Here is a 23,360-nt window from a genome sequence, read left to right as displayed (position 1 = left end):
ACAAACACACTCAGTTACTATAATTCCTCTACATTATTTGCATTTTGCAAGATATTAATGTCACTCAAATAGGCCTCGATTCTGTCAGTCCGACATGTTTCCAGCACACGTGTGACGATAAAAACGAAATCATGAAATAAAAACTTCAGGAGAACCAGTAACAGCAACAAGCAAACTGAAAGCATGAAGGAGCAAACTGAATCACTGATCACCTCAGCATTCAAAGCTGCATCAAGATCATCCACCCTAACACACACACACACACACACACACACACACACACACACACACACACACACACACACACACACACGTAAGGTAATGCCACAGCCTCCCAATAAGGCTGCGTTCACACTGCAGGCGAAAGCGCATCAAATCCGACTTTGACCCTCTGCGACCATCTATCCCATCATGGTGTGACAGTGTGAACGGCACAAATCTGATATTTTCAAATCTGATCTGGGTCACTTTCATATGTGGTTCTGGATCTGATACATATCTGATGTTTTAGAAAGCTGCTGTTTGATGGTCACGTCGCATTAAATCCGTCTTTTACGTCACTGACACAAGACAGACGCCAATTATCAGCGCCGGAGAAAACATCGCGAACACTTCCATCCAGTGAAACTGTTGGAAGACAACGTTGGAGAAACATGAACGTTTTATTTGTGCTGTATAATCTGCAGATTCTGACAGAAATCTGCAGCTAGAAGCAGCGCTCCTCTGAAACAGCAATAAGGATCATTATTAGGACAAATGTAAATAACTTTATAACTTAAAGCAAAACTGGGAAACGTGAAGTCTGAAGTCTTTATATTAAGAACCATCAGTCAAACATACTGTTGCTCTGGGTCTAAACAGAGCGCGTTGTGTGTGACGTCTTCTTTTGTGCATGCGCCGCTTTGAGCGTTCACACTAGAGCGCGTTTGCTGTCGCATTTTATTTGTAGTGTGAACGAGCAGACAAAAAAATCGGATTTGATCAAAAAGTCTGAATTGAGCATCAAGACCTGCAGAGTGAACGTAGCCTAAGAGCTCACGTCAACATCCACAGTAAAAAGTTTCACACAGGCTCATCTCAGCATCATTATCCACGTCTGATTAATGGGTCAGTACATTAACCTTTTGCCTGAAACATGCAGGTTTTATAGAAAGAGCATCATTTACACATGCATTAGTCTGTCTGGAAAAAGTCCTCCACCATCCGTCTAAGACCCTGAACAGGCTGAGCAAGCATGAAGTGCCTCATGTCCACGATGATTCTTCATGAGTCCTTCAACTGTAGTTTATTTGGGTCTCTTTGGGGACTATTGAGCACAGAGCAGAAAGTAAACATCCCTCGAATCAAGCAGTCTTTAGATAGTCGAGGATGATGAATGCTGAGCTTTTAAAGAAAGGCTAACCACAGCACAGTCAGGGCCATCACCAGCAGACCGGAGAGGAAGAAGGACATCCTGGAGTGCTTCAGCCTGGTCGGGTTTGTTACCACACTTCCTCTCTCATGTGGCTCATTAACAACCACCTTTAGAGTGTGACTGTGAGCTTCTTCCTCCTCTTCTTCACCATCATCAACCCACTCCACTTCACTGTTCTCCTCACCTTCTTCCAGCAGCCAGTCGCGTCCGTACCCCCCCGGCTCTGGGGACAAACTGCATGCTCTTACCTTTTGTCCAAACAGAGCGTGCCTCCCTCGCTGTGCTCAGCAGCAGGAGAGACAGATAACAATGAACATGTGAAACACAGTCGACTGACAGGAGGGAAGGATCACAGAGGAAGACATGGATGAAGGTGCACAGTAAGCTTTCAGGGTGTCTTTATTATTGAGTATGTGAAGGGCACTGATGTGAATCTGCTCTGAGGAAACCCAAACAAGTGATGGATTTAATATCAAAACCAAAGTAAAGTCGAATTACTTTAAAAACATCAGCACGAGAGCCTCTGAGTCTTTTTCAGATCTGCCTTCTGATTGTTGTGGATCTGAAGTACAGTATAACCTGCATCGCCAAAAGTATTCACTCACCCACCCAAATCACTCGATACCCATACCCACCGATGGCCATAGGTGTATAAAGTCGAGCACCTAGGCCTGTGTAATGGATTCTTATATAACGCTTTTCTACTCTCCTGGAGCGCTCAAAGCTCAACATGTCACATCCACACAAACACACCCATAAACACCCAAACACACCCACTCTCTCTGTACTTAGTGCTTTCTGACTACCTTCACACACATTCAGCAACTTGGGGTCAGTATCTTGCCCAAGGACACTCGACACTTGACTGGAGGAGCCAGGGCTCGAACCACCAACCTTCTGATCAGTAGGTGACCTGCTCCACCTCCTGAGCTACAGCCACTCCTGGGTACTGCTGCTACACAACTGTGCCCAACAATGGGTGTCTCTCAGGAGCTCCGTGAATCCCAGCGCGGGGCCCTGATAGGATCCCACCTCAGTAAGAAGTCCAGTCGTGAAATCACTTCTACATATTCCAGAGTTTCCTTTACTGGTATTAGAAATGGTAAATGGTCTGTATTTGTAAAGCACTTTACACATCCACCCATTCACACACTGGTGATGAAGCTACATTGTAGCCACAGCCACCCTGGGGCGCACTGACAGAGGCGAGGCTGCCGGACACTGGCGCCACCGGGCCCTCTGACCACCACCAGTAGGCGGTAGGTGAAGTGTCTTGCCCAAGGACACAACGACTGAGACTGTCCAAGCTGGGGCTCGAACCGACAACCTTCTGATTACAAGACGAACTCCCAACTCTTGAGCCACGATCGCCCAAAGTGGGAAGGACAGCAGTTCAGCCACAAAGCGGTAGGTCACATGGTGGCAACATGACTGCACACCAGTGCACAAAGCGAGGTCCATAAAAACATGGAGTTTGGTGTGGCCTCAGCCCGACACACAGAACAGCTTTGGGATAAATGACCTTCTCATCAAACCTCACAAAGGTGCTTCTGGAAGAACGAGAATTCCCACAAACACAATAACAGCTCTTTATACTCATTGGACAACTGAATTATGGGTAATTATGACAGTAAAGGCTGAACTAACATCATAATAAACCCTGTGGATGAATAATTGAATCATTTGTGTGTGAAGATGAATGAACACTTTTGGCAATGCGGTGGATTTGATGGACTCACACTCATGAAACTGCAACTTTCCGGTAATTAAATGGGATTTTTAACAAGTTCAGTTAAACGAGTGACTTAACATCAGGCAGCTACATGTTATATAATCCAAATAGTAATTATAGATTTGTCCATCGCTGAGTACACACAGCACTGGAGTGGAAGAGCTGAGCGCTGCAGTAAAAGAGAGTCTGAAGAAACGTTAGAGAAGTCACTCCAGGTGAAAAACACCGAGTCAGTAAATTTAAAAAATCACCACAAGCCTTCATTGGTGAGTAAGAGCCCGTCACCAAAAGATCACAGGCTGGGGACACGGTGACAGCAGGGTCCATCATCGTGGGCGTAGACATCTGTGAGATGATGAGGAGGCTATTTTTATTTTTTCATACACTATGTCATAACTCAGCAAAGCACTGATGTGAAATTTAACAATTTAGCCTGAGGCTTTCAGCAAATATATATATATAGAAAATAAAATAAAAAGTGCTGCTATGGCTAGATTTTCAGTAAAATATCATTTCTGAGATAAAAACTGTGTCTTCACATCGTGGGTAGAAGAGACGTCAGAGGGGAGTATCGTAACTTTGCCTCCTCTCTGACCTTCAGCTTATAAACTCACAGGGAAGGATGATGGAAGCTCTTGGGATGGCGTAGCTGGGATTAGCCCAGACGCTACAGAGGAAAGGGAACGACAGAGATACAGGAAACAAAGAGTGAACAAGGGAGCGATGCAGGGTGGAGGAATAAGGATGACGAGGGGTGGGGGAACAGTCCTCTTGGCACCGTCGGCCTTCAGCTTGTTTCCTGGGGTTTAGTAACTGTTGCAGTTTGTATGAGAGTCAGTGGACATGAGCAGATTAACTGAGCCGTGCGGCTGGCAGGTCGAGCACGAAGCTTGAAGCAGCTACTCAAAGATGCTGCTTATACTGATGAGCTGAACAAAGATGCTTCATTGAAACAACACTGGTTCTAGTGCAGGCATGCACACCCATGCAACACCTCTTATTTGTTCATATCAGAGAAACTGGACGAGGTCTTGGATAGGGTTATCCATGTTTACCAGAAACACCAAACCCCTAAGAAGGCCTCTAATAAAGGACGGGGGTTCCCCAGCTTCTCTCACACATCTCATTACAACAAACTGTCCAAAATACAGACGTCGCTATGATTTGTAAAACAGTGGATCAAGCAGAAACCTTCACATAACAGTCATGTAACTGTTACTGTATAATTGTAACGAGCAAACTGTGTGTGAAGCTGCATCAACTCTTTCTACAGTCCCTGATTACAACAGCTGATGATCTGGCAGCGGTGCAAGAACAATAAGATGACCACACACTGTTTGTGCTGCTCCACTCCACCATTGTTGTTACACAGCTGTACAACCATTCATCATTTATTTATTTATCATGTGTGATTGATTTCTTCTGGAGTTTCCCTTCTCTGAGCTCACACAGATGCCTTTCCTTGTAGTAAACCTTCTGGTGCCCATGCTGTGCATAAAGCTCTGCAGTGCTGTGCAAAGGTCTCAGGGTTTGCTGGTTTGAAGCATAGTGAGCAGCTGAGCACAAGCCGGGGAGCTGCTGACCAGTGCTCGTGATATTCTTTGCTCATAAACGCTGCACAGTGCTGCAGCCCGGCCACAAAGCACCAGACTACACCTCTCAGTGGGCATGCAAGCGCAGCCGTGGAGATGAGCACGCCATCGTCACAGGAAGTGTCTGTGGTCACAGGCGGGCTGAAGCAGTGGGATGACATGGTGAAAGCCAACAGCGCTACCTAGTGGAGGATCAGTGCATGGATTTGGAAGCTTTCACATTCTGATTGGTTAAAAACATATTTTATATTTATGATCAGAGACAGAGTACAAATACATACGTGGAGGTTTCAGCTATATTTACTGGTTGTTTTTACTTTTTACTCCTTACAGCTGAACTGAAACATCTCTACTTCTGACATTTTCAGATTTCAGACATTTCAACAGTTATTGTTTCCTGTCACTCCTTAAATCACTTTAAATAACTGATTGGAGTCTAAAAGGCAGAAATATTTAACTCTTCACAGACAATCCTTTATTTCCATTATTACTTCTTATTGCACTGCGCTCAGAGGTTAAAGTGAAACTGTGTTTTGTGTTTCTTTCTATGATTCTATCTTTTGTTGAGGTTTGTCATTTGTTAGGCTTTGTTCAGTGCCTGCTCACACTTCTCTGTCCGTGGTGTCACTCTGTGAATCTGTCTGTTCAGTTCTGTGTCTGTGAGTTTCCTGTTTTATTCTGAAAGTCTCTGTCTCATGTGAGTGTGTTCACTTTACGTTCCCGTGTCCCGTCAGCCCTGATGTCTCCCAGCTGTGTTCCCCTCCTGTCTCTCATCCCTTGATTACTGCTGTGTGTGTTTCAGCCCTGTTTTTCCATCATCCTGAGTGCTTTTCCCTGCATCTCTGATTGTGTCTTTAGCTTTCAGGTTTGTTTTCTATGCTTTGTTTTTCCAGTTTAGGTTTACTCAGTTCTGTTTTTCGCCACCCTCGCCTTGTGTATTTACCACCTCCATTAACAAAGCTTCCTCACATCAACCTTTAGTAAATCCCACACGGCTCGCCTCGTGACCGTGACAGAAACAGCGTTTTGGTAAAGTGAACCCTGGTTGTGGTATTTCAGCACCAAGCTACCATCACAGAAGAGGAGTGAGCAGGAGCTCAGCTGATCACCTCCACCTGCTCTTACAGAAGAAGCTGTGACGTGTTTCCAACTGATCTCAGGTTTTTAGGCGTGCACACAAAGGAAACTCGACCACGATGGAGGCAACAAACAGACGTTTCCCTTTTAATTCACTGTTGTTCTACATTAACGATGTTCATTCATAGAATCAGTCTGAGCTGAAATAATGTTGTTAAAACTGTTAGCCAGCTTCTTTTACACTTTGAGTCCATTTCAGAGTCTCTACTTTAAAAAGATGAATCAGTACGTTTACTTCTACTCAAGTGACTGTGTCAGCTGTTTATGATGCACACTCAGGTGGCAAAAGCCACCTTCTCTCAGCCCAACCAATCACAGCAGATGGCCCCGCCCCTCCCTGAGCCTGGTTCTGCTGGAGGTTTCTTCCTGTTAAAAGGGAGTTTTTCCTTCCCACTGTTGCCAAAGTGCTGCTCATAGGGGGTCATATGATTGTTGGGTTTTTCTCTGTATCTATGAAGCGCCTTGAGGCGACTTTTGTTGTGATTTGGCGCTATATAAATAAAATTGAATTGAAAAATTGAAAAAGCATATTGTACACATGTACTTTGATCATCATCTGTCTCCTGTCATATTATTTTTTATCATCGTAGGAATATACAGTGTGAATTCTGGAGACTGATCTTGGTAGTGATTCGTTTGTGTTCATTATTTTTAACATTTATATGGAAATGTAGAGAGAAAAAAGACAGGATTGATACATTTTTAGTCAATGTTGAAGCTTTTAAACACCGATTTTCACCAGTGTTAGAATCAGAGCATCAGTATGCGCAGAGCGGCTGTTTCAAAGCAGACATCCTGACTTGTCATGGCAAGAAAAACCATCACCAGTCGACAACACAGTGTCTGTGTTCCTGCATCCCAGTAACACGAGAGTGTGTCAGTGAGCGATTCTACACGTGTGAACTGCTCGATTGCTCGACACGTCAGCGTGCCTGTCTCGGAAAAGCTTTCAAAGGTAACTTTGTGTGATTGACGTGAGTAAAACAAAGCAAACATGAGCTGAGCTCGTCGGACTCACTGCTGGTTGGAGCTGACCGTTGATGCTCGCCGTGCGGAAAGGAGAGTTGGTGGAAAGACGCTTATCCCACTCGCTGGGCCGAGACTCCGGCACAGACTCCATGAAACTCCTTTTTAGCTCGCTGATGCTGGTGTGGTGCCGCATAATTTCAGTCTGGGTCTTATCCAGGTCCTTCAACAAGGAGGCAAAAGTGAGAGCAGGTTGATGGAAGGAAACAACTACGCTGAAAGGCAACGATTAAGGTTGAGAAGACAAGAAGGCAAATGAAAACACAGGGCTGCACTTTCTATAAGTATGTGTTAAATGTTTCAACAGTGCTGGGTCTGCCATGTCCACTGACCTTTAGAGGTTGTGGAAGAACAGATTTTCCAGACAAACCAAACTGCTTCATGTTGGCAGTAATAAAGGAAGCAGCAGAGCATTACTAATCATCAGTGCGTGCTGTTCTGTGGCTCACAAATCATGGTTTGCATCAATGCCAGCAGAAGATGTTTAATGAGGACAAACACAACAGAAAAAATCCAGATGGCAGCGCTAACACGACCAAAGCAAGATCGGTGACTGTGTGCACATCCACGCTGGGATGAACGAGCCAAAGCGTGGCCACTGCCAAAAAGTGCAATTCTGAGTCATGTCTGCCATTATTGTACAGTAACGACTGTTGTTTGTGTGGGCAGAGACGTTCGGTCTTCAGTGGTTAAAGAGTCTCTCTGATGTTTCACTTTCATTCTGACTCCTTTCAGAAGACACAGGTGGAGCGCCGACGGCGTTACATCAGCAACACCTGCTCCACCTGCTGTAACTACTTAAGCTCAGCTTTGACGTTTGTCATGTGACAGGATGAGAGTCGTATTACTGTTGAACGCAGACACGTCCTGTCATGTGAACAAGTCAGTACGCTCCATGAAAACTGTTCGCTTTGACGTTTCCACGAACCTCCATTTCTTGTTTTTGCCTCTTCTACTCGAGCAGAGCCGACTGACTGAAACAGTGTTTCAGAGATCAAGTGTTTCTTTACATAAGGCTAAAAAAAGCCAACGATTTAAATGTCACGTACAGACTTTTCCACATGTCAGCAGAGTAAGCTGCAGAGAGGGATGACACATTATAAAAGCATCAGGCTTAGCACTGCTGTTATGACGCCTCCTGAGTCCAGGCCAGGATGCTCAACTTTGGAGCCTAATTTCACATATGAAAGCTTTATTTGTAGATTAACGAGTATCAGTGGTTCTTGTCATCCCTTTCTTCTGAAATGATGCTGGCAGAATATGATACAGCACGATGGACACAGCAAAGACAACAACACAGTGTGTTCAGCATGAGCACTGCGTTAGGGCCATGAAGGACATTCATCATATTAAAAATGTCCTTAACGACCATGAGACGCAATGACGATGACAGTCCAGAGTGGTAAACATCAGACTGTGAGCGTAAACGACTGGGAAACAAATATACTGACTGGAGCCCGTTTACCGCAAACACTCTGCTTCCTGCTCACTGGGTTGTTGATCAGATACAGTGGATGCAAAAGTATTCGGCCCCTTGAACTTTCCCACATTTTGTCACATTACAGCCACAAACATGAATCAGTTTCATTGGACTTCCAGGTGAAAGACCAACACAAAGTGGTGAACACGTGAGAAGTGGAACGAAAATCATACATGATTCCAACATTTGTACAAATAAATAACTGTAAAGTGGGGTGTGTGTAATTATTCAGCCCCCTGAGTCAACACTTTGTAGAACCAGCTTTTGCTGCAGTTCCAGCTGCCAGTCTTTTAGGGTCTGTCTCTACCAGCTTTGCACATCTACAGACTGAAATCTTTGCACATTCTTCTTTGAAACAGCTCCAGCTCAGTCAGATTAGATGGACAGCGTTTGTGAACAGCAGTTTTCAGATCTTGCCACAGATTCTCGATTGGATTTAGATCTGGACTTTGACTGGGCCGTTCTAACACATGGATATGTTTTGTTTTAAACCATTGTTGCCCTGGCTTTATGTTCAGGGTCGTTGTCCTGCTGGAAGATGAACCTCCGCCCCAGTCTCAAGTCTTTTGCAGACTCCAAGAGGTTTTCTTCCAACATTGTCCTGTATTTGGCTCCATCCATCTCCCCATCAACTCTGACCAGCTTCCCTGTCCCTGCTGAAGAGAAGCGCCCCCAGAGCATGATGCTGCCACCACCATATCTGACAGTGGGGATGGTGTGTTCAGAGTCATGTGCAGTGTTAGTTTTCCACACAGAGCGTTTTGCATTTTGGTCTCATGTGACCAGAGCAGCTTCTTCCACATGTTTGCTGTGTCCCCCACATGTTTGCTGTGTCCCCCACATGTTTGCTGTGTCCCCCACATGTTTGCCGTGTCCCCCACATGTTTGCTGTGTCCCCCACATGTTTGCTGTGTCCCCCACATGTTTGCTGTGTCCCCCACATGTTTGCTGCGTCCCCCACATGTTTGCTGTCCCCCACATGTTTGCTGTGTCCCCCACATGTTTGCTGTGTCCCCCACATGTTTGCTGTGTCCCCACATGTTTGCTGTGTCCCCCACATGTTTGCTGCGTCCCCCACATGTTTGCTGTCCCCCACATGTTTGCTGTGTCCCCCACATGTTTGCTGTGTCCCCACATGTTTGCTGTGTCCCCCACATGTTTGCCGTGTCCCCCACGTTTGCTGTGTCCCCCACATGTTTGCTGTCCCCCACATGTTTGCTGTGTCCCCCACATGGCTTGTGGCAAACTGCAAACGGGACTTCTTATGGTTTCCTGTTAACAGTGGCTTTCTTCTTGCCACTCCTCCATAAAGGCCAACTTTGTGCAGTGCACGACTAATAGTTGTCCTATGGACAGATTCCCCCACCTGAGCTGTAGATCTCTGCAGCTCGTCCAGAGTCACCATGGGCCTCTTGGCTGCATTTCTGATCAGCTCTTGTTCTGCTGTGAGTTTAGGTGGACGGCCTTGTCTTGTAGGTTTACAGTTGTGCCATACTCCTTCCATTTCTGAATGATGGCTTGAACAGAGCTCCGTGGGATGTTCAAGGCTTGGGAAATCTTTGTGTAGCCTAAGCCTGCTTTAAATTTCTCAGTAACTTTATCCCTGACCTGTCTGCTGTGTTCTTTGGACTTCATGGTGTTGTTGCTCCCAGTATTCTCTTAGACAACCTCTGAGCCGTCACAGAGCAGCTGTATTTGTACTGACATTAGATTACACACAGGTGCTCTCTATTTAGTCATTAGCACTCATCAGGCAACGTCTATGTGCAACTGACTGCACTCAGACCAAAGGGGGCTGAATAATTACGCACACCCCACTTTGCAGTTATTTATTTGTAAAAGATGTTTAAATCATGTCTGATTCTCGTTCCACTTCTCACGTGTTCACCACTTTGTGTTGGTCTTTCACCTGGAATTACAATAAAACTGATTCATGTTTGTGGCTGTAATGTGACAAAATGTGGGAAAGTTCAAGGGGGCCGAATACTTTTGCATCCACTGTATTTACAGCCACTCTTTGGCTGGTGTGAAATGATGATCTGACAGTCAGAAAAGCTCGTTTTCTATCCTTCTTGAAACTGTTTGTTGCATGAAGTCAGTCGAGAACACGTTTTTCCCCTCGAGCGTTTTGTGGTTTGCAATCAAATTATCAGTGAAGTTCACTCTTTTTGTCCAAATGAGGGCAGTGATGGTGTCACACACGGAGCTGATGTTGGTGAAAAAGTAACATACGCGTCTCTCCAGGACTCATATTCACAATCCCCTCGCTTAGCTCCGAATCAAACCTAAAGTGCATTAGCAGGGAGTCCCAGCTAACACAGAGTTAAAACTGATGCTTCAACGTTTCTCTTGTTCCACACGTTTAAGCTCAGAGCTAAAACACTTCATGAATAACTTATAATTGTGAGTTTTAGTCCCAACTTTAAGGGGAAATTCTTAAAAACTAAGACTTTTCATAGGATGTTGTCACCAGGAAACAAACTCTTAGTACTTCAGAGTTTTGTGAATCTGGGCCCAGGAGATGATGCTCCAACATTTCCTTCTAAGCAACATCACTGACGTAAACCACAGACGGAGGTTGGAAGGACGATGAATGCACACGTTAGTGAACCTGGAGATGTTTCCCAGTCATCTACCACACGGACAAACACGATGTGAAAGTAAAGTGAAGCTACTTGCATGAGAGTCAGACAGGAAAATGGTGCATGCCAACCCTTTAGGGTTAAACTAGGAAGAACAAAAGACAGAACAAAAGAATGAAAGAACTAAAGAACGGCGCTGTGACACAAACGACGCTTATTTAAGACTGAAGATACAAACCTCCAACATTAAATTGCTATGTCTGATATAAATTGTTTCACCCTCAAGTTTCTTTGATCTTTTCTGTGGAGATGAGGAAACAGGAAAACACTGGTTTAACATAACAACTGGTTTGAACATTTCACATGTGATTCTGAGCAGCGTCCCGTGAGCACGACTGACCAATGACACGAGCCGTATCAAAAACGAGCTGTGCAATCACAACAACGATGCAGGCTGCAGCCCGACTGCGTCCAGCTCAGTGAAGTTAACAGCAGCCATGTGTTTGACGCAGCAGGCTGGGACCCAGTTCCTCTCCATCCCCACACTCAGCGAGCTGGTGGAGGCGCTCTTAACTTAAGGCACAAACACTGGAGATTCTGAGGAACCTCGCATTTTACGACTAAAACAGGAAGTTGGCTTGTTATCAGCCTCTGCAGTGATTTATACCGCTACCAGCTGAATGCATCCATCACCTGTTATTACATGCACCGATGATTCAACACTGATCTTATTCTTCTTTCTTAATAGAACTAAATAAATATTTCATATTGATCATTGCTGACACAGTCAGTGTGAAATATACTGGACACAAACATGGAGGCACCCTTACAGCATCGTTGGTGCAGATTTAATGTTGGAAGGCTTCATAACCTGATGTGTCCACACAGAAATATGTGGGGATCCCAGGGGAACTAGGTCGCATATCTGCTGCACATGGAAGGCACATTCTGTACATGCAAAGACTGCTGCAGTGCGGTGTGCAGGAAGTGCAGGATGATGCGTGCCTGTCTCCTGAGTCAGATCTGGAACTAATGCTTTCAAAAAATCAAACAATATTCAGTGATGACTATTTCAGGTGTCTCGTAGATTGATGAAAATACCTGAATGCCTCTCCATGCCATGAGCCTAGCTGTTTTAATTTAAATATCATCTGCATTCAGTTTAAAATATGTGTGTGGACAGTCAGAATGGTGAGAAGGCAACAGGAAAACATTTCAATCATAGTTCAATTTAAAGCCCTCATTCCAAAGAACATAAGGACATGATGTGAAATGTAAATAAATGTATAAATAGGATTCAATGATTTTCAACTCTCACATATTTTACTCTCAGCTCAGAAAACAGTTTAAACTGAGACGTTTTAATATTTTATGAAAAATAAGCTCCTTTTGAATTTGACGGCAGAAAAACATCCAAAAACAAGGCTGGAGAAGTCAGTGGTACTAAGAGGAAACAGCTGGCTATGTCAAGCAACGAAGAAGCCGTGTGTGGATATGATGCAGAAAGGCTGAAGCCTTCTCTGTGCAAAGGTTAATTAAATGGACTAAGGAACCTGGTCCATAGAAACAAAGCCTGCATCCCTGCTGGTACGGGGGTTAGGGTACACACACGTTTTAGTGTAACATCTGCTCCTATCCAGATGTTGTTATCATGGAAGAGCTCAAACTGCACGTATTACCACAACATGGCTTCATACTGTCCAGACTGGCCTGAACTATCCAGACCTTTGAGTAGCTGAGAACATTTGGGCCGCCACGTAATGACCAAACTAAAAACACAGAGGACTGCCGAGCAGCCACAGAGCTGCACAGCACACTCAAACAGCTGCAAAGCTGCAAACACGCTCCTGTCCCAGCTCTGTGCACACGTGTTAAGTTTACACAGAACCAGTGTTTGTCATTCAAATGTGAAAACGTCTCAGTTTAAACATTTTGCTCTTTTATGTTTTACTGTGAATAAAATACCTGTTTATGGCTTTTTCTTTATCCTGACATTTTTGGAACTGGGGCTGTACCGTCCCAACACATTACTGGTTATAGAAGCCCACTTTAGCCCACTTTAGCCTCCTTTAGCCCCCTTTAGCCCACTTTAGAGGCTCAGACTTATTTACACATCCAGCACTTACATAAAGAAAGAAACTACTACAATAATATAATAATAATAACAACAATAATCATAATAATAACAGTAATAATATGAGAGAGCCACTTTGTCCAAGAGCTGCAGGCGATGAGAGAAACAGTTCAAACTTGCAAAGTTGAACGATTCATGATTCAACTTCAGAAAAGCTCAGAAAACACAGCAGCATTCACAGAGAAGCAGGCAGCAGAAATAATGAAGCAACCAAGCAGCAAATCACTGAAAATAAAGATGATGTGCAGCTGATGCAGGATCACAGCAGTGACACGCTGACCTTCCTCACTCGAACCATCTCCATCTTTCTGTCCTGCAGAGAGTGCTGCTCTCACCAGAGGAAACACAGGAACATGTTACTGACACTCAGCACACACACACGCGCGCGCGCGCACATACACACACACACACACTCGCTTAAGTCCCATTTGGGGTCGCATATCTTAACTCCCACCCTTTGGGGACACCACTTTCTGTATGGTTTAGAAGCAAGCTGGCAACTCAGTTTTACTCCTCCAAGACCACAGAAATAAAAAATCACTTGAGATTTTCATTTTAAGCAACATTTGTTCAGACAGTATTTTTACCTTCCCATTGGGGACTGGGAATGTTTAATGTCCCCTTTGGGGTCTTCAGCGATACACAGATAAACAAACTATTTTATGCCACTTTTGGGGACCTTATTTCCATTTGGGGTCTTCAGCAACACACACATACACAAGTTATTTTATGTCAGTTTTGGGGATATTACTTCCCTTAAAGGCAATTCCTTCAAAGTACAATGTAAGGTTAACTACCCAATCTAACAATAATCTAAACAATAATTAAGGTCTCCATTTATCTTGAAGAAATCAAAACTATGTCCAACGTCTCGGCCACAGAACAATTTAAATTTTTGACTGCATTTATTACTACTGTGTTGTTTTGGGAGTTTATATGCACATCTGTACTATTGAGTGTTTGTTACCAGCAAATTGTAAGGCAAGAAGTCCCTGGTCCCCTGTCTTCATCTTGATCTGTTTTCTTATTCTATTGTGTTTTTGTTGCCTCCATATCTGAAAGAAGGGACTCAATCTCATTGCTTGAGGAATCCGGATTTTGCAGATCAATTTTTTTTTTACGTTTCAGGCATTTCTGATGATGCTGCTTCAGCTTGGTTAGTCTTGAGTAGATAAACATAAGTTAAATAGGCAAACATTAGACAGTTAACCTAGTTTTTATATTCTATTTAAACTAAAAAAGAAATTTCTAATTTCAACTATGAATTGTTAACACAGATAATTTGTACACAATTACTAAGGGTTCATTTGATTTGCAGAAACTATACAAACTTTGAAGCAAACCTATCATAAAAGATTTAATTTAATTATTAATAAACACTGCTTTAACCTACATTAGAACCAATCAAATTATCCTTTACCTCAGGGCTCCAATAAGTACAGTATTAAAGATCTGTGAGTGATAAGACAAGCTGTACGATTTTAGAATGGATATCTTAATTTTAGTTTTCACTGATGTTACGAGTACATTTAACATGAATAACAAATAGACAAGAGACAATTGAAAACTGCCAAAAAAGGTGACTCTTATGACTTCCGGGGACATTTTTAAAAAAAATGCACTGCGTTAACCTGAATGAGGACAATCAAAAGGATATACATAAATGAAATTGAATTGAATTGATATAGTACCAGAGTACAGTGATCATTAACTGATCGTCATTAACGATCAGTGACCATTAGCGGTTTTGTCACTGATCTCAAGGGTAGATTAATACTAAATACAGAAATATACCTCCATTTAAAAATTGCAAAAACATATCCAACTATAGTTATTGGTACACGTGACTTGTATGACTTTTGGGGACGTTTCTAACACAAATACACTCCACTTTAACCTAAATGGGGACATTCAATGGGAAACTTCCCTTAGGGAACTGGTAAATACAATGAACTCGGATTATTAAACATATGCATATGTTGAAGTATGTGTAATGATTTGGGGGATGGATTGCTTTATCTTAGTCCTCATTCTGATTGGTATTTGTTTCATATTTTCAAATCTTAGACATAATGAAGGGTTTTACAACATAACTCTTACTTGAGTGTGGTGATCATTGATAAATTGTTCTCCGACTTCATGTATAGATTTATACAGTAAAAGAGACACGATACCATTTTTTAAAAAAAAATACAAAACAATATACAACTATAGTCACTAGTATGCCATATTCTTATGACTTTTGGGGACGTTTCTAACACAAATACACTCCACTTTAACCTAAATGGGACATTCAAAATCCTGCAGCTTATTTATGTTTCTTTGTTTCAGAATAATAAATAAATAAATTAAACAAATAACATAATATTCCTTTTTATGAAGCTTATATATTTTTTTCCGTTTCATTAGCCTCTCTTAATTAACAAGATAATCCTCATTGTTAGCTTGCACATGAAAAACTTAAGGATGCTAATAAACATCCTTTTTTATTTTAGAATCATAAAAGCATAAAAAAAATGAAATCCCCTAAAATATTGAAAGTTTGGTTCATTCAAACATGCCTTGATTTTTAATCCAAGACATCTCTGAATGTGTAATTTACACGTGGCTAGCTTTTTCGGGCTAATTAGCTCAAGTCTTTTTTTTCCAAATTATCAAGAGCACATCTAGCAAACCAGTATTAGCATTTATTACTAAATAACTTTCTTACATTCAAACAGAAAATGCTGAAACTTTTCAGCAGAAACCTTAAGATATAGGTATAAGAAACTAAAAAAGTTTTAATCACTTTTCATACCTTTAAAGCTGCTCTACATGCTGCTGCTTCCACACACCTCCATGGCTGCGATCAAGGCCTATGGTGACATAGAGGTCTTACCTCACCTCCCCTACCTTTAGGCTGTCCCTGCTGTGTCCCTCTTCACTCTCACACACACGAACTCCAGACCTGCATTCATCTCTTTCCTCTGATCCCCCCCACCCGACAGACATACAAAACTCTAAACATTGCCCTTTGACTGACTGCCCCACCCCCACTTGCACACGAACTCTTTCCCGAAAGCACTCTGATTGTATGACACTAGTGTTTATTGTATTATGTTGTACATAGGACTTTTGTTTTGTTTTTATCTTTAAGTTGTTCACTGTACACTGTAGACCGTGGGAGCATTACAATTTAAAAATCCTGTGTATCATCTGTACATATGGGTTTTCACAATAAAGCTGACTTTGAATTTGACTTGAGTCAAACTCTGCACATATCTCTAAGGCCCAGTCAACCATGCTACAGAAGCTAATCTTTCCCGCTTGTATCCAGGATATAATTTTTTTTCTGTCATGATCCATATTCAATGACCATAGTCTTACACAGTTTTTGATCAGCTCTTAAAGAGACTTTGGTGAGAATTAAGTTTTATGCCATATGCTTGTGACTTATGCTTTTTAGGCAGTATTTTACATACTGCCTAAAAGGTATTAACATTGAAATTTAAATTTAGCTCAGCTGTTTCACCAAATTTTGGATCCTTGCACCATTCAACAGAAATTCAAGAAACATCTTAAATATGTTGCAATACAAGTATCAAGAATTTAGAGTAATTTATGTCAAGCTGCAGTTCAGAAAGCAAATATGAACCTAAAGTGCTCCATTATTTCATGTATCTGCTTCACATCATGCCAAATAATTCTTTAAAAAATGTTAAAATTATTTATATCATAATTACGTGAAATATGACTCTTTTGTATTTTCTAGTGTCTTCTTTACCCTTTGAAAATATAATCTACTTTCTAACAAATAGTCTACTAATTTCTATTATTTAGTCAAGAGAACAAATGTTTGTTTATTTAAAACCATTCATACAAAAGAATGTTGAATAAGATTTTCAACAAAGATCAGTATATTAAAAGAAATCTTACACTATAATAATATAAGGGTTAGGGAGAGGTAATACACACACAAAAAAATCCAAGAAATGTCACTTTTGAGGACAGTGGAAATTTTTGGCAATTTCACACACTTCCACTAGGGGCAACATAGAGTTATACACAGATTGCGAAAAATTTTGGGGGCAATGTCATACACATACACAAAAAATCTAAAAAATGTCACTTTTGGGGACAGGTGAGATTTTTGGATTAAAATATGTTTTAGAGCATGCTGAACGTTGTTAGAGGTAAATCTAATTGGGGACGGTGGTTTTGGTCCCCAAAGGGAGAGGTGTCCCCAATTGACTGGTGTGTGAGCTGATAGAAGTCCCCGATTTTGACACAAGCAAACTCACACACACACACACACGCACACACACACACACACACACACAGACACACACACACACACACAGATATTTCTTACACACTATATGATCATATGCAGATTCAGTTATAACGTCTTTAATCTTTAAGTGCTCTGATCCATCATGCATCAGGTCTGATCATGTCAGGAAAACAAACCTGGCTTTTTCGTTCTTTCTCCCCGTTAGTGATGGCCACAGACGGGGCATGCCTCCGCTCTCTCCTGCCCACCGTCTAGTACATTAAACAAAACTCACATGCTGAGGATCATCAGGAAAAACAGGACAACAGCCTTCATATAGTTACAACCACAGGTGAAGTAGCCAGAGCTGTGTTCACTTTGCAAATGCAAATAAAGTTGTAGTCCAGCGTAGTACAACAGCTTCTACCTGGCACAGCTGAAGGCAAGCAGCAGTTAATTTCCAATCAGCATTTTAAACAAACTGAGTCCACAGTATTTTCCAGGAAGAGAGGAGAAAAACTGTGATCACTTCCTTTATACAAAGTTATACAGGAAAGGGCCTTAAACTGTGCTGTAAATGTGCAGCGCTCACCCAGTCCAGCTGAACCTCTCTCTCTCTGGGTTGCTGTGGTCTTGTGAATCTCAGATTATAAATTAAGCCGAGGTATTTTCCCCAATAATAAGCAGAGTTACAGCTCGGTGGTCCCCTACCTTAATCTCTGGAGTAGACTTGGCACTGTGGCTCTTGACGCTGTCAGTTTTCAGGCATTCTGCCTGTAACTCTGCCTTTCTGCTGGAATATCGGTGTCCTCTGGGCGTGGAGACATCGTGGTGGTGAGAACGCGGCAGGGTGGGTAGCAGTGGTGACGGGGTGGCCTCCCCAGGTGACACTGGTGACATAACAGGGGCACTGACGGGACGACTGGACTTGTTGTCGGGAGTCGACACCATTGCTAGAATGGAAGAAACGATAGCCTCGCTTTGTTTTTGGAAACTATTCAACAATAATTCTTTATGATGTCATGTATCAATAAACACTACTCATTAATGTACCCAAGGGTTTAGGAAGCAAGTCAACTGAATCAGCTCAAAAGTACTCGTACTACAGAAGTACCCAGTCTGAGTGCATCGTGTGCTGCTGATGGCACAGATGCCACTGTGCTCCTGGCAGTTATCTGTGTGAATCTTTGTATAGAAATGTCCTGAAACATCAAAGCCACCAGCTGACTGTGAAAAGAAGCCGACACAGAACACACTTGTACACGTGAACACACTGATTAACCCTAAACCTGTTGCTGGCGTCAAACAGGTGTTTGCAACTTTTCCTCCAACATCTGTAACTCCTGGACTCAACTGAAAGAATCACAACAGGTTGTGAAACTCTGAGCTTTTTAGTCATATTAGGGTCATTACAGTAAACCCGTGTACGGCGCCGCAGCAGCCCTGCAAAGATCACGGTCTGCTGAGAGCCCGCCTCCTCCTGCTCCATCCATGTGATGCAAGAGGTGCAGGGAGGCATTCCTCCTCCCCCCTCCTGGCCAGCTGTGTCTCAATCTTATTCCACAACTTAGAGACTCACATTACTTACACTCTCATGACACACACACACACACACACACGCACACACACACACACTATCTTGGTCTGCTGCCTCTGAACATGTCCTGTATCATTAGCTGCTCAGTAACATTTAATTATTGTGTTACTTGTGCTCATGTTGGTTGTTGTTGTTGGTCAGCAGGTGATGAAGCAGATTTTCCCTCTTCTTCTGTTAACTTCCTGCCAAATTCTCTTTCTTTTGCCTTTTGTTGTCACGGAGACGGCTCTGGGGACTCGGGGTCCGTGGGCAGTGGGGACTGTGACTGTTGTTGTTATTATTATTATTATTTGGTGTGTTGTCTGCACTGCCCCTGTGCACATCTGTATGTAGGCAGGTATGTGTGTGTGTGTGTTGCCTTTCTTCTGTGGCCAAGTTACAGGCACCTTCAGCCCTGGGGGCGTGGCCTGACTTGAGGGCTCGTTGGGGGAGCTATTTAGAAGAGCGATGGAGCTTCCACCGACGCGGGATTATTGCGTTTGACTTCACGTCAGTCTTCGAGCACAGTCAAGTGTGAGTGTATACCTGCTGGGATAAGTGTGTAACGGCTGCCTCTATTGTTTCCCCTCAGGAGGAGTGTGGACGAGGAGGAGCAGTGAGCACGGGGAGTGCAGGGACACTGGGGCAGAGAGCACTACACGGGAGTCTGGGACACTGGGGATTTATTGTTGTTTACTTCACCACTCTGTAAATAAACACTGTTGCACTGAAGAGTCCGGCGTTTGGGTCCTGTTTCCCCACGGTCTGCCAGCCGTGACATCTGTCTGCCGTAACGACCATAATATCAGTGAAAAAGCACAGATAATTTCAGGAACTGTTGGAATTTTTCAATTGCACCAGTGGGTCAAGAGTTACGGTAGTTTTGGCTAAAACCGATGGCGGCATGGGCGCACCCAACCGTTTTATACATGCAGGTCTGTTGTAGCTATTTGGACTCGTAGGCCAGACTGAAAAGCATGAGTGCAGCAGAGTCAGTTTGTTGTAAAGGCGTACCTCCATCCAGGCTGCGAGAGTTCCTCTTGCTGGACGAGCGCTGGAAAAGGGGAGCTGGTCTGTCGATCAGAGAGCTAGCCTGTCTGGTCTGCGCCTGAGTCCGGCCGCTGTAACGAAACTTCGAGCCCAACGCTAGGAACTTCCTCGGAGTGGTGGCCATCTCAGAGGAGGTCAGCCTGCACATAAGAATATTGATCTTCAGATCTGAAAACGCCACAGCTCCTTCAGAGATGCAGCACGATGAGAATACCTGAAGAAGGTGTGATGCTCGACACACACTTTCCACAGCTTTTTGGCTGCCTTGTAGTTGGGAAGCTTGAACCCGATGGCACTCTCATAATGTTCCACCTGTTAGGACAGACACAAACCTGCTGTGAACAAGACTGACAGAGCTTAGAAGGACGTCAGGGAAAAACAAACAGGTTTACCTCGGATGGTCTTATTTTAATGAAGAAGCTGCTTCGTTTGTATGAGACTTTGAGGACTTTGGGCCAGGGGAAACGGTTGATCCTCAGTTTATCTTTGTAAACCATCAGACCACTGGCACACACCCCCAGTATGATGTCAACTCCATCCAGATCCTAACAGATATTCAGAATGAAAGAAGTAACTCCTAAAGCAATGTAGGAAAATAAATAAACAGGAGATACTAAATGTTTCTGAAAACATCAGCCCAGTCAGCACGCAGCGGTCTAAAGGAGGCTCCTGGGATCACTACGCCTGCTTAGGTACATTTAGTTCATCTGGACTGTGAAGCTCTTTTCTGACTGTACATGTGCTGCTCCCAAGCATCCACAGGGGGGCAGTATCATCTTCAAAGTGCTCCTATATTTATTTTTAATACCTGCTCTGATGTGAGGAGAATGACCTTATTTCTGATGTGCACACTATCACGCTGCACAGACGCCACATAACAAACCAGTTTCTCACAGAGAGCACCACATTCACGCCGACATGTACGAGGACAGGTTCTCTGTGAAGTACGTGAACGACCTACTCCCAAAGTTAGCTTCACTACTCACTATTTAGTGATTGGAGCAGTTAAAATAGTCTATAAGGAATAATAATAAGCTGAGGATGCTCACCTTGGCCTGGTGGAGGTCCACTCCATACATGGAAAGTTTCTTGGCGTTCTCCAGGAACATCAGATCTGCCTGCGCTGGGCTCATGGATCTGCGACGGCACAAGAAATCAAAATCTTTAGCTTCTGTGACGCTGATTGAATCCACACTTAGATGTTAGAAGCTGCTTTACTACATGTTTCACTTTAGAAACAAGTGTCTGCAAAGAAAGTTACATCTTGATGCTCATGTTAGTGATGCTGTGACTTCTCCGTCTATCGCATGTGACCGATCAACGGCTTCGTGCAAACCTGAGATACTGACAAGTGTTTTATCTGGACGTGGACATAATGTGCAAACTCTCAGCTTTCATTTGAAGGTATTCACATCCAAACTGGATGAAGGGTTTATGAGCTTCAGCTCCTTAACATGTGCCACCCACTGTTTAGAGTAAAGTAATTGGACAGTTGATGGACAGGCTGCTTCATGTGCAGGTGTGGGTGATTACGCCGTTACGTCGTTATCAATTAATCAGATAAAAGGCCTGGAGTTGATTTGAGTGAACAGAACAGACAACATGTGGTCAAAGGAGCTCATGCAGGTGAAACAGGCCGTCCTTAAACTGTGGAAACAGAAAAACTCATCTGAGAAATGGTTCAAATATTAGGAGTGGGGAAATCTACAGTTTGGTGCATCCTGAGAAAGAAAGAAAGCACTGGTGAACTTTACATAAATCCTCTGCAATAAGTGAGACAGTGGCCCAGCAGTCACTCCAAGAGTGTACTGGGTTCAAATCCACCATCATCCCAGTGATCCCAGTGAGAATGTGGTCGCCCTGGATCTGGAAGAACATGGATGGATCTACAACTAATGAAATAAGAGTCCCACTGGGCGACTGACCTATATGTGCGGTGCAGCTCCATCATTTTGTCCTCCAGCTCCTTGGTTTGACCTTGGGCCATTTTCATCTCTTTAGCATATTCACTGCCGTGCACTTCGGGGTCATATTCACCAAGTTCTGACTGCAGAGCGTAGGAGCCCAGCAGAGCCAGAGTAACGAAGGAGCAGGGAAGGCGGCCCTGGAGGATGTCCTTTCGCAGTTGGAGACAAAGATAGTATCTGCAATGACATGCAGTCCTCACATTAATCATAGATCGATGGTACCTGGATTAACACAGTCGTGCTGTGAGATGTGTTAAAGCCCCAGAAGACTATGGTGGAAACCAGAGTCGGAGCTAAACTCGCATGAACACATCAAAGGTGTATTTGATCCAGCTCTGACTCAGAGGCTGGTCGTTTGTTCCCGGGAAAAATCGCTTCACCTACTGAAATAATACATAACCACTGTCAATCTGGAGAAGGTTAAATAAAACTGAAACATGGAGGCTCCACAGGTTAGAAACAGATGCAGCTTGGATTCATCTGGAAGCTCTGAAGCCTGATAAACTGGATGGATTTTCATCCTCGTGGGAACTAAAAACACACACATGGACTACACACCCCACCACTGTGTGACACAAAACTGTTTTCACTAGTGGGAGACTGGACATGTGCGTACCTTGTGATGTCTTCTGACAGCTGGGCTGGGTCCGGTGGGTAGAACTTTACATTGAAAGTGAAATTATAGTTGGCACCTTGAGAAAGAAAGGAAGCAGTGATTAAACAAAGACCCAGACTGGTCAGAGTAATGAACATGTGTGCAAAAATCTTTATTTCCCTGCTCACACAAATCTACGATTTATGAAACGTGGCTAATTTTATTAATGAGTCTAAATCAACAGGCTCAAATCTCAATCTGCATGCTGCCACACTCGTGCTTCTCTTTATAAGGAAACACATTTGTCTTGAAGCGCAGTGGTCAAAGCAAAAAAGCAAGAGAATGTGAAACTACAGCGTCCATGTGGAGACAAAACAGTGACGGTTAAAAGTACAAACGCTGCTGAATATCGTTTCTCCTCAGATACTCTCTGTGTGTGAGAAAACATGAGGACAGACAGACCTAATCTGCCAACTCACAGCAATGACTGTTTGTGCGTGAGGCTCAGTGTCACAGAGACAAACACAGAGTTGAGCTCACCTTGTACCTGCCGGCGGATCTCTTTGGTCAGGTCCATCCAAGTCTAATCAAGAAAATGTCAAATGCAGTTTAAGCTTTAGTGATCAATAACAGGGCAAAGGGTTCATCTAATCATCAATGACGTGAATGATATCTGCTAATGGAACAGTGAGACACTGACGCTCACCTTCATAGTGGGAGTTTCCCAGATCGCCAGGCCGTAGTAGTCTTTCTCCAGCAGGTTCAGGTGGTCGCACACTTTCATGAACAGCTCCTGGCCTTTAGCGTGTTTCTATCACACAAA

General features: G+C 43.3%; 1 protein-coding gene across 17 annotated transcripts in view; it reads right to left on the bottom strand.

Moving 5' to 3' along the window:
• epb41a (erythrocyte membrane protein band 4.1a) overlaps nucleotides 1-23,360 on the bottom strand; it is a 56,009-nt gene that overhangs the window by 14,368 nt on the left and 18,281 nt on the right. For 3 of the 17 annotated variants that reach the window (XM_085148043.1, XM_085148042.1, XM_085148051.1), the window contains exons 4-18: nucleotides 23,244-23,348; nucleotides 23,078-23,120; nucleotides 22,559-22,634; nucleotides 21,901-22,119; nucleotides 21,025-21,112; nucleotides 20,368-20,520; nucleotides 20,190-20,287; nucleotides 19,940-20,115; nucleotides 18,061-18,302; nucleotides 17,547-17,621; nucleotides 13,378-13,422; nucleotides 11,202-11,264; nucleotides 11,061-11,108; nucleotides 7,234-7,278; nucleotides 6,894-7,064 (exon numbers count right to left, since the gene is read on the bottom strand). In XM_085148043.1, the coding sequence (XP_085004169.1) occupies nucleotides 6,894-7,064; nucleotides 7,234-7,278; nucleotides 11,061-11,108; nucleotides 11,202-11,264; nucleotides 13,378-13,422; nucleotides 17,547-17,621; nucleotides 18,061-18,302; nucleotides 19,940-20,115; nucleotides 20,190-20,287; nucleotides 20,368-20,520; nucleotides 21,025-21,112; nucleotides 21,901-22,119; nucleotides 22,559-22,634; nucleotides 23,078-23,120; nucleotides 23,244-23,348 (1,647 nt within the window). The remainder of the gene's footprint in view (nucleotides 1-6,893; nucleotides 7,065-7,233; nucleotides 7,279-11,060; nucleotides 11,109-11,201; nucleotides 11,265-13,377; nucleotides 13,423-17,546; nucleotides 17,622-18,060; nucleotides 18,303-19,939; nucleotides 20,116-20,189; nucleotides 20,288-20,367; nucleotides 20,521-21,024; nucleotides 21,113-21,900; nucleotides 22,120-22,558; nucleotides 22,635-23,077; nucleotides 23,121-23,243; nucleotides 23,349-23,360) is intronic. The other 14 variants (XM_085148044.1, XM_085148046.1, XM_085148047.1 and 11 more) reach the window with 14 other exon arrangements.

The sequence above is a fragment of the Neolamprologus multifasciatus genome, chromosome 22, assembly GCF_963576455.1.
Source record: "Neolamprologus multifasciatus chromosome 22, fNeoMul1.2, whole genome shotgun sequence".
Lineage (NCBI taxonomy): Eukaryota > Metazoa > Chordata > Actinopteri > Cichliformes > Cichlidae > Neolamprologus > Neolamprologus multifasciatus.
The sequence above is the reverse complement of the archived record's forward strand: the minus strand, read 5'-3'. Positions and strand labels throughout refer to the sequence as shown.